At 38.0% G+C, this 12155-nt stretch overlaps 1 protein-coding gene across 8 annotated transcripts in view; it reads left to right on the top strand.

Annotated features, from left to right (window-relative positions):
• LOC110831140 (cell adhesion molecule Dscam2) overlaps positions 1–12155 on the top strand; it is a 211673-nt gene that overhangs the window by 172917 nt on the left and 26601 nt on the right. For all 8 annotated transcript variants that reach the window (XM_087343758.1, XM_087343753.1, XM_087343755.1 and 5 more), the window contains exons 9-10: positions 2211–2321; positions 5500–5658. In XM_087343758.1, the coding sequence (XP_087199884.1) occupies positions 2211–2321; positions 5500–5658 (270 nt within the window). The remainder of the gene's footprint in view (positions 1–2210; positions 2322–5499; positions 5659–12155) is intronic.

The following is a 12155-nucleotide window of genomic DNA, read 5'->3' as shown; positions in this document are numbered from 1 at the left end:
GTTCGACCTCACTTACGTCGTGTTAGAGAAGTTGCCGAAACTCTAGGCGGTATTAACCGTTTAAGATATTAAAACGTGTTTACAAACTGTTTTACTGTAAGGTGGTGGTAATGGAGGCTTAAGAATGAAGGTGCTATTTTATTTGTTACTGAAATGTTTGTTCCCACTGGATCTTAAGACCTCGATAGTGGCTTTGATTCTTGATCCCTTTCTAAGATGACTCTCCACGAGGCCAGTTTTGAAACACGTCGCAATTTTTTTGCATCCCGAAGTGGTTTAGAAACCAGTTTAGGTAAAGACAGATCAGACCAAGCAAATTCTGGGAAATTTCAGTGTTATGGACGAAATCGCTTTTAAGATAAAATTTTGAAAGACGCAAGACTGTAAGTGTCGGTTTATGTAAAAATAGCATTATACTGAGGACCATCCAAAAAGGTCTGTGGGTACCAATAACCTTCTACGCCTGATAATAATAACCATCAAGAACTACAAACACTAAAAAAGTAACTGAGGGACATGACAATTATTATCTACACACAGAAATCTGTGGCTTTATGGTCAGTAATGCAAATCACGTAGTCTGGAATCCCTTAATAATTCTACCGCGGCAGTGGTTATGATAATGAGCGTAACATAGATCTATTACTATTATCCCATAAGATTTTAAACCGCTCAGCAGCGTTACCATGGCAACAGTTATAGTAATCTAGTGATAAATGTACACACAGTTGCGATGGTCATTGAATGTCGTGTTAGGGGTAGATAAATTCCTTGCATTTCCCTTCAACAAAACGAATTTCATTCAGAGCTACAGAATGCTAACACAGGTTCTGTACTGCGATCAACCAATGTCGCGGACTGACATGGCTGGGGGATTCTTTACAGTGATTCATACCATTATCGTACGATATATCTCTTTTCCTCGTGCACAAAAATGTGGTTGGCTTCCTTCAAATTATTATTCGACCTATTAAATTTCTCTGAAGACGAATATAAATTCGTTTTGCAAGTTGATATTCGTTCAGAGTCTAGCTTCCTCTCTCGTTCCCCGTTATGTCTTTGTTCCTACCCATTCAATGGTTTCCGTTGTAGTAACTGATGACAACGTCGAGCGTCGGGACGCCTTGCAGCTGCTTTGCTTCAGGACGCCGCCGTTCGGCTCAGATTCATCGCATACTCGCGATTTGAAGCTTATCGCCCTGTTGCAGTATTTAATGAAGAAAAAGTATTCACAAGATTCAGTTCAGTTTTGGGCCCCCAAGGCAAATTAGTAAAAACAAGGCCCCACAAAGTAATTAAATATATAAGAAACGTTTTATCTATTTTTTTTAGAAAATAAAATGTAAAATGTTGAATATATTTAACATAATATACACACGAAAATTATAGAAAAAATTCTTGAAGTATTTTATTTCCATTTTGGTTTACTGAAAACAGGAATTATAATTTTACAGCATTACATTCAAAAATTAAATAAAATTATTTTGTTTTATGTTAAAAATATGCCAAAATTTTAAATGGTCCTAATCGACTTTATTCTAGCAAATTTGTCGGTCACTGCATCGAAATTCGATAGCATTTTCTGTTAACAAAGTTGTCGATGATCATTTCTTCCCTATGCAACTTCGCAGGTAATTTGTATGTTACTTTTAACTGTATTTATCACCGATCTCAAATAGCCTGTGACAGTGCGTCTGTTATGTATTTGTAGGGTACTGCTTTCGAATCTCAACTGGGTAATCAGTTTTGAGCTGTGACCTTTCGTGATTTTCCTCACTTTTAATGCGAATTTCGGGCTACGTTCCCTTAGATGTCAGTAGATTGCCCACTGTTAACCATCCTCACGTTTCATTCGATATCCTGTGAACTTTTAAATGGCGTAGATTTTACAGTTAATAATAACTTCTTCTGGTTTTACGCAATTCGGAATTACTTTCCTAATTACGAATCGGTGTACACATTTGGACTGACCCAAGGCCTCTACCTACACAGTAAAGTATAACTCATAAATACGCGGACATACGCCATGCTTCGACTGGGATTTGAACTCACTATCCCGGTGTTCGAACCCTCAACGCCTTAGACTGCGCTACTATTTTGATCGGCTAAAATAAGTTTAATATTCTGCAGATATCTTCCTCTGCTTCGTCTGTAGTCCTGTTTTATCTCACGTCAGTGTCGGTCACGTGGTTGCGCTGTTCTCTCGACAGGTTTGCCCTACGTAAGACCAATGCCGCCTATACCTGCCGTGGCTGGTAAGCAACTGGTGGTGAAGTGTCCAGTGGCCGGCTACCCCATCGACACGATTATCTGGGAGAAAGGTAAGTCACAAAATTACGCCTCATTTCATGTACTAGGAACTGCAAAGGAGTGGACACGGGAACTTGAAACTCATTACGTAAATATTTACTCCGATAATATGCTGGCGCGTTAAACCTCTCCGTTCCGGTAGTTAAAACGTTAAAAATTGTAACCTTTCTTTTCATTTCGATGCTTATCTCTCGACTTACAAGTACAAGTTAGCTGCATGTAAGTTTTTTTAAGAGATCGTCGTCATAATTTTTTACACAAAGACTGAGGACTCGGAAGTAACTTTTGGAATTCAGAAGTTAAATTTTTCCTTCCATCTACTCGAAACTTCTCCTATACGTAATTTTCTCTGATAAAAGTGCGTCTTTCAAGGAGTTCTGTCTTCGTTCTGTTTGTTTAATTCCTCCCATTTGACTCATGACGTTTTACGTTGGCAATTATATTTGTACTTCGCAGTGTCCTTTCAACTTCTTCAGTCTGTAATCTGTCTCTTGAAGGTCATTGAGACTAACAGTACGTGTGCATTTTCTGTTTTCTTTACAAACAATGTTGTGTGTGTTCCTTTTTTTTCGAAATTTATTCCAGTTTTTGTTAATTTTTACAACGTGGAACGTCAAATTACATCGTCTCTTCTGGTGAATTATATTGTTTTAATTTGTGACTTAGGACTGCGTGTAGCAGTGTTATTAGAATTATAAGCATTTTAATTAAGCGGTATTGAATTTATAGATTATAGAAATTTAATTCTTAATGAATCAACGGAAATGTGGTCGAGGTCTGTTCTGAAATCTGTAAGAGCAACTGAAAATGGAGACAGAAAGGCCCTGAGATTTACTCGTGTCGCCGTGTGGCTCCTGTCACGTTATTTCTGTAGTTCACAACTTCATTCTCCCGCCAACCTTCGAAATCGACGGTTGCCCTACAGCCTCCGAGGCCACAAAGAATTGAAATGTCTTTAAAATGCAACAAATCTCCTTTCTGTTAATGACGTATTAATAGAAAAAGATCGTGGGAGAAAGGTAATTTTGTGACATTGCTGCAGATTTAGCGATGAACCGAGGTGGATAGGCTCCCGATTAACTAGCATCACGAGAGACAGAATGGAGAGGACACTTGTCCGAAAATAAATTGAGAAAAATTAAAACTGCATCTTCAATAAATGACTAACTAACAAAAGATGGCTTACAGAACCAGAAGGTTCATCACCGAACTAACCAAAGCCCTCCACCGGACCCTGTCTCCTTCAACTCCTATCTCCCATAGATCCCGCCTGAGATTATCCTCCCATCTACGTCTAGGTCTCCCCAGCGGTCTCTTCCCCTCAGGCTTCCCAAATAGTGGACCCAACCAACCAGATGGCTTACGGAACGCGAAGGTTCATCACCGAACTAACCAAAGCCCTCCACCGGACCCAGTCTCCTTCAACTCCTATCTCCCATAGATCCCGCCTGAGATTATCCTCCCATCTACGTCTAGGTCTCTCCAGAGGTCTCTTCCCCTCAGGCTTCCCAAATAGTGGACCCAACCAACCAGATGGCTTACGGAACGCGAAAGTTCATCACCAAACTAACCAAAGCCCTCCACCGGACCCAGTCTCCTTCAACTCCTATCTCCCATAGATCCCGCCTGATATTATCCTCCCATCTACGTCTAGGTCTCTCCAGAGGTCTCTTCCCCTCAGGCTTCCCAAATAGTGGACCCAACCAACCAGATGGCTTACGGAACGCGAAAGTTCATCACCAAACTAACCAAAGCCCTCCACCGGACCCAGTCTCCTTCAACTCCTATCTCCCATAGATCCCGCCTGATATTATCCTCCCATCTACGTCTAGGTCTCTCCAGAGGTCTCTTCCCCTCAGGCTTCCCAAATAGTGGACCCAACCAACCAGATGGCTTACGGAACCCAAAGGTTCATCACCGAACTAACCAAAGCCCTCCACCGGACCCAGTCTCCTTCAACTCCTATCTCCCATAGATCCCGCCTGATATTATCCTCCCATCTACGTCTAGGTCTCCCCAGCGGTCTCTTCCCCTCAGGCTTCTCAACCAATACCCGGTGCACACCTCTTGTCCCATCCATGCGCGCTACATGCTCAGCCCATCTCATATTCTCGACTTAATCACCCTGACAATATTGGGGGAGGAGTACAGATTTTTAAGCTCGTCGTTGTGCAGTTTTCTCAAGACCCCATCGTCTTCCCTCTTAGGATTACACACGTAAATACTGAAAATAATGCAAAATACATTGCACAAACTCTGAGGGCCATAAAATGAATAATACTGCTCAACCCAAAAGCGAAGAATACCTTATGCGCCGATCTCTCTCTCTTGGTTTTTATCGGGGTACTCAAAGTGCATGTCCAGAGGTTATTACTCCTCCAGGACTACTCAACCTTGCATGAGCGGGGTACATTGTTCCTACAGGGATACTCGTGGATGGCATTAGTGCAAAAGTGGTCTGAGACACAAAAGAGTACACTTTTTCAATCTTTTTTCTTCTCCTTTCCACATACCAGAGTAATTAAATTTAGGAGGATGAGATTACGTCCGCCATTTCATTGATCTCTATAAGTTAATCATTTTATACCATTTCTGCTCTCTGTGAATGGATTTTCGTTTAATTTCAATTTCTGGGAACTTACGAATTGTAATTTTGAAGCTGAGCTTACAGTTTGCTTTGCAGGACTCTTTGAATGGTTATGCATATACCTTGGTATGTTTTACTAAAACCTGAAAGTCGCTGAGATAAATCTGAAGCCACTGGGACTTCACAGCAAATCCTGGTCCAGTGTTTGTTCGCCGTTGTCCATAAGCCCATTTCTAGAAAAAAAAATGTCTTCACAAGTTTGCAGAAAACTCAGATACCATAACATTAATTGAAAGATGGTATTTCTTGATCCTAATACTAACAGAATCTTTCCAAAAGTAGCATCCGGCATGCGGATAATGTTGCACGTAAAAGACGTTTTCTGGCCACGAAGTTTTGTCAGTGCCTTCAAATACGTGACAATGGCAGAAAAATATTCTACTTGGCTTATTTGTACATTCCGTTTTTCAATTTCTTAAGTCCCATCCAACAAGGGCATAAAACTTCCTTTACTAGAAATACAAGCACAGAATTTTAAAGAAATTTAGAAAACTGTAAGTCAGTGGGAGATTAATCTGATGTAAGACATTTTGGGTGGTCAGATGGGGTGAGACTTCCAACCAACATCCGTCAGCGCGTCACAAATGGCACACTCGCACTGGAGAACGTGCAACGCGCCTCTGACCAAGGCACGTACAGCTGCACTGCCCGGAACAAGCAGAACTACACGGCACAGCGGTCAGTTGACGTCCGCGTACTTGGTGAGTATTAACAAAAAATTCATTGCTGTAAGAATAATTTTTTGCGATTAAATTAGTGATTAACTGTAAATAACAACAGTTGTGATTCATGTCATTTGTAAAAATGTTTACGTATGTTATCAAACGCTTTAAAGATGACGTGCTTTTAAAACTCAACCACGTCCATTTCTGTGCATATTTTAGGTTGATAATCAAACTAAGTATTGCATTATACTTTCCAAAAAATAGGTGGTATTTTATGTTATAGAAACTTTATTTGTAGTTCTTATGGAAGTGAACTTGTTTAGTATTTGTAACTCTCTCAAATACAGGCACAAAATATTTGGAGTAAGATATTCAAAATTGGTGGCATGGCACTCCAATGAAATGTTGATTTTCTGGGTGGAATTAATTTTCCAAAAAAACAGGCATCACACAAATTTTATGCAAATGCCATAATATATTTGTCATAATTATTGTAAATTTAATCAGAGTAAGTGAATGTTGTTTCGTTTCATTTGCCATATTTTTAAAGAGGTCAAATTGAAAATTTACAAAATAGTGTGGACAGCCACAATTTATATTTTGTTACTGTTTTAAGCCACTCTCTGTCATGTCAGATTTGACGTAAATATCGTAGTGCGTCTTAAAATTAACCTCTTCCATTCTGAGTTATATTTGTTAGAACCTTGAAGACGTGTTTTTTGATTTTCGTTCACATATTTCTGCAGAGACTCACCTCACAAGACCTCAGCTCAGGGGAACGGCGAATGGATGTTACTGGGTCACCTCTAACGCCAAACTTACGATTAGTTCAAACCTGAAACTTGTAGTAGAAAGGGCAACTGTTTCTTTTCTCTCGTAAGTGATAGCATCCCCTTGAATAATACATACAGACAACATTTATTTTTCTGTTTCATGAATAAAAGAAACTATTCTGCGAAGTGTTGTCAGAACTCCGACTACTTACAGGATGACTCAGACAGTCGCAGACGCTTTCGTTCCTCATGTTATTCAATCCCGTCTGAAACAAGGCTTGACCCAGAGAGATAAATTCTCAATTCCTCACCAGTCTTGACTAATGACTTATACGAAAGCTGTTCTTAACATTCACACTCACGGTGTTTTAGGACATTAGTGCGTATAATGGCCGGGAGGCGATAAAAGTGGCTACAGCAATGATAATCAAAATGCGCTCTGCTGTGTTGCAATTGTTGGTCCGAAAGTCGATTACCGTGTCTGCTGCCATCTGTTGTTTAATTCAGATTACTACGTAGTCGCGCGTACTAGAACTGTTATGTTGGCTACAGTGGAAAATATCATTCTTTATTTTTCTTATACTTAAAATAATAAATGAAATGAGAGACAGCTCAGTTTAGAAAATTATAACTTATTATAATAGCATCGACCTACGGCATTGTTGAAACTCATTGTTTAGACATGAATTAATTTGGCTTCAGACACCCAAATCCTGTTCTTATTTCAAATTCTTCAGTGTAATTTTGTGAGATAGTAGATAACTTTTTTTTTTACAGGCTGGTAAACCATGTAGGCCTTCTAAACAGCAAGTTGTTGAATGGAACGTTCCTTTATATGCTTGAAAAATAAACCAATCTTTCTTGTACGATCGTATATTCAATGTATGGAACGTGGAAATCTCTTGCCAATAATCTGCACAAGGGCTGTATCGACTTAATCTTTTCACCGAATTTTAGCTCATTCTCAACCGATGTCAATGCGTTCGCCCTCCAAAATTTCTTTTTGCATTGATTGATGTATTTCGGGATGGAATATCGGAACTGTTCCGCCACCTCAATTCGTTAGAGCGTAACTGTAATGATGGAAAAGACTTCTCGTGTTATCTGAATCTCGCATTTTAGATGGTTTTATTCCCAAAAAAAAATCTCATCTCCTCGGTTTTATAAAATGTTGTTGTACAGTCACGAAAGTACTTCATCTAGATAAGACATTCTGTAATACCCGTATTAGTACCAACTTAATAACAATTGTTAGTTGTCATGTGACAGAAATTTAAATATTCTTCGCCAGAGAATGTACATTTTATTTTATGGAATCCGAGATGAAAAAAAAATATAAGAGTTATGTTTTACGTACAAAAATATCGCCAAATAGTTTTTAAAAAACAAACTTGAATAGAAAAAGCCATCTGGAAAACCTATTTGTTGATGATTTGATGAGGACGTGAACTGGATTCATCTAGCACGAGATAAAGACCAATGGCGGTCTATTATGAAAACGGGTCCCGTAAACTGCGAGGAATTTCTTTAAAACCTGATATGCTCTTACCTTATCCCGGACTTTGTTAATAATATAATGAGCTATATCCGTCACGTTTACGTGTGTACTGATGTTGGGATAGTTTTCATGATAACGCTGCTAAGCGGTTTATTATTGCCGTATGGGATAATGATTATAGGATTATATGTGTCTGTTATACCGTTGCCATGGTAATCCTGTTCACGTATTGTCGACTTTGCGATTTTGCGTAATTGGAAGTTTACCAGTTACTCTGGAGGCCAAAATGGAAACCTATAGGCATTTAACGTTTTCAATTTTAATGTTATCTTCGAGAAAATGACAAGTTGATTAATATTTGTATAAATAAATTGAAAGAAGAAAATCTATAATAACAGAGATTGACATATTTTCTTTGTATGTTTTCTATAGTCGACATTCACATTTCAGAAACTTTCGCACGTGAATTGCATCTCGCAGAAATTTGCGTCCGCCCGCACACCTGCAGAACTGCGATACTAGGCCGAACTGTTATTTTATTATACCAGAAGATGTCTGACTGGTGGTGAACAGTTTACCGGACTGATCTCGTGAAGAATTTCTCACGTTCTGTTACCTTGTGTGTCTGATCGCGTTATAGTTTATTTATCGGAGTTAAACGAATAGCAAACATTTTCTTTTCTTCAGATTATTATCAACGTTTCTCAACCTATGGTACGCGAGCCAATGTTGAGTGGTACGCGAACTAAGTAAGAAAATCAAAATATAATATTAACATAAATAAGTTTTCCCTGGTCGCATTTGGTTAGTGGTAAATTTAATGTTTGAAATTAAAATTAGTGGTACGCCTGCGAAAAAGGGGTGAGAACCCCTGCATTACATTATATAATGACGTGCTAATGCTAACAGTGTCACTATGAGAGATGAATAACTGCAAAATGAATTTTGTGTTTTGCCCTTTGAACTTTGAAAGTTGGAATTATAACTTGAGTAAATTTAATTCAGCATTTGATGGCAAAATGGCGGATATTCGGTACCACAAACGTTTCTGTCGTTCGCCGTGGGGCAAATGGAAACAGAGAGATGAGATTACGACGATAAAACAATGAAACAAAACTTTAAACCCGTATCCTTATTAATCAGTGCCGTCAGCTAGACCACAGTCCCACTATATCTGATTTAGAGGTTACACAGTGTTTAGTGGCAAAAAGCCTCTCTTACAGGCGTAAAAACTCGCTTTGCGAAGTGTTGAAACAAAGGATATAGCACGTAATTATCGAGAATACAAAATTATCTGTTTCATTACTTGAATGTCGTATCTAATTTGCACTAATATCTGTTTACCCATGTAAATTATTTACTTTACTGATCTGTTACGCTTTGTTGTTACAGGTTTTCCAAGCGTTTGAATATTTGTTTTCGGAATTGGAACTTAAAGACAATTTGCTACCTTAAGATAAAGCGGGGTTTTTTTGTGGGCGTACTTTCTAATATTTATGAAAACGTTTTATCTAAACTGATTCGTTAAATACTTGACGAATTTTCCCTTAACTATTTAAAAAAAATTGAGTTCTTCCATATTTTATTTTATCAGTGTAACACACTTGCTAGGATAATTATAGACTAGGCCTAATCCTCAATTATGAATAAATGGATTGAAATTAATATAATTATACTTACCCGAGAGTAATGGCGGCCGACGAGTGGAATACTCCTCTAGATTAAATCCCGAAGTTAGAATACTGGAAGGTTTCCACCCCCACTAGTTCACCTTCATAGAATTCTGTTTCTACTATCATCCATTTCATCAGTGCAGAGTAGCAACTGAATTCGTAAATGAGTGTTTCGTGCTTCTAAAATTATTCCTCTGATCAGCGACCTGCTTTACACTCCAACAAACTCCGAATTTCGCAAGCCCCCACTCGTTCTCTGGTTACCGGTAACGTGTTTTATTGGAACATACGGGCTTCAGTTTCCGATAGTTTCTTCATTCAGTTTCGTGTTGTGGCTGCATCTACAAGTTTCTGTCAGAATACGTGAACCTAGAATATTCCGATCAACCAATATGGAGCCCTGTCTTCGCTCAGAGACAGGCAAAAAGCATCAGATAGTAGCTCAGAATGACGAATAATAGAGGCCTTCCTTGTGCATTAAGCAAAATAGGTCACTTTTAAAGGCTCGTTTCCACCTCGGATCTGTTGACAACCTTTCAACTGAACGACGTGGTGATGTGGTTTGTGAACCTGTTTTATATTCCAGAGGTTGGCTATTCTGATCTCAACTGAGAGACCATAATTTCTTCTGAAGTTTTACATGTTTTTCGTCAGTCTGTACATGAAAACTCACGGAGAATGTTAGTGTAGCGATAATGCTGTAGGCTTATATTGTCCTTTTCGAATGCCTGACGGGTTAAGGTTTGTGCTGATTGTGATTTTTTTCTCATCCTCTGTAACCGAATTCCACAATAATACCTTGATATTTGCCATGTCCGCCTCCTTGATATCACATCCAACATTCCATTCACAATTATTGGCACCATTGCATTTTCTAAAAATTACCTTCATCTTTTCGTAGTGACTTCCTTCGAAATTCCTTCCAATTCGATGTTTATAACAATCAGCCCAGACCTGTTTTCATGTCAGATTAATTCACCATAAAATGACTGAATAACAATGGAGTCTTCACTTCGTTTGTTCATCCTATGGTTAAGACAAGGACGTAAATAATTTGCCTAATTCACGTCAGAGGCGCCCTGTCACAGTAGCTTGTAACCATCTTGCAGTAACAATAATAACATCGCTTCCGAGGCTTAAAAAATGCGTATCATTCATTGTAGCGAAATATACTCTTTTCCCCCACTTTGAGTATCCCTGGTTTTTTGGAAACAATGTATTCCGCAAACAATTTGGTTTGAATTATAAATTAAAATGATTGTTATAACATCCACTTAGGTGTTAAAAATTCGTAGCACGACTTTCTTCGGAAGGGAAATAAAGTCGGCGGTGGTCCTGTGTCGTAGATTTACGGCGTGTAAAAGAACCTTACGAGCATGGACGAGATGTTTCGTAAGTAGAATTCAGCGGCCATGTTTCTCACACATGTCTCTTCAGAATTGTTACCAGATGGCTCTAGCAGACAGATCAGGATTGAGTAGAAATTGTATGGAGGCAGCAGGCTTGCCAACTGCTGCTGTCTGCCACGTTTACAAACGCAGACTACACTATACCTTGAATCGGCGTTATGCAATAAAAGCCCTTTGTGTTCATAACATGTTTATCTCATAAATATCTGACATTTTTATGATACACTTACAAATCTGTGAATATTTAATGGTACAGTTGCAGTTCCAGTTGACTGATGAAATTAGGTGCTGTTGCTTGGACAACAAAATAAATTTAATCTTAAATCTGTTATGAAGAGAAATTTTTTTTTCCTTACACGGTTGGATTTCAATCTGAAATATGCATAGAAATTATAACTATACTAACGCGAAGGTTACGAAACTATGTAAGTCATAAGAGAAGTGAATTCATAATCAATATTTTTTATGAAAATAGATAATATCAATCCCACTACAATATGTTTAACTCAGCATTATTTCTCATTGGGCCCAAATTGCAATATTTATATAATGATTCAAATTTTGTGTCCAAATATATGTTAAAGTTAATAACCTTACTTTCTTTGATTGATGTGCTGCAGTGTTTTATTTAGCATGACATTAAGGACAGGTTCAGGTAACTTTTGATGTTTAATTAATTTATAATTATTGTATTAAACATTTTATTTAAGAAAGGAGTGTGTGTTTAATAGTTGAGTTTGAAAAAGTTATATATTTTTTAGAATATTTTTAACATTTCATAAACAACACAGTTGGCTATACCAGTAGATATCTTTGATGAAGAAACAGGACATTGAGACTTGACATTTTGTTGCTTTCAGGTAGAAAATTTTTGATGTTTGTCACTCATTGATTATCTGTCTTTACCAGAATAAACTATGTAGCCTCAGTGACAACAAAAAAATTAAATAGATTTGTATAAGAACACAACAACATTTGTATTAACACAAACATTATTTCCAGTTTTATGCTGAGACGAACTTCATTTTCGTGATGAATGTTTACATACAGTGGGTATTTATTATCATTAAGATTATTAGCATGATACTAATATTTTCCACGCTCATAAGTCATCACATAATTAAATCACAGAACTAAGTCAGGATGTCTTATCACCTTTTCCTGTTCTATCCTTACCCCA

The sequence above is a fragment of the Zootermopsis nevadensis genome, unplaced genomic scaffold (assembly GCF_977971745.1).
Source record: "Zootermopsis nevadensis isolate Lab colony 2312 unplaced genomic scaffold, Znev_1.0 Znev_ptg000006l, whole genome shotgun sequence".
NCBI classification, from domain to species: Eukaryota; Metazoa; Arthropoda; class Insecta; order Blattodea; family Termopsidae; genus Zootermopsis; species Zootermopsis nevadensis.
The sequence above is the reverse complement of the archived record's forward strand: the minus strand, read 5'-3'. Positions and strand labels throughout refer to the sequence as shown.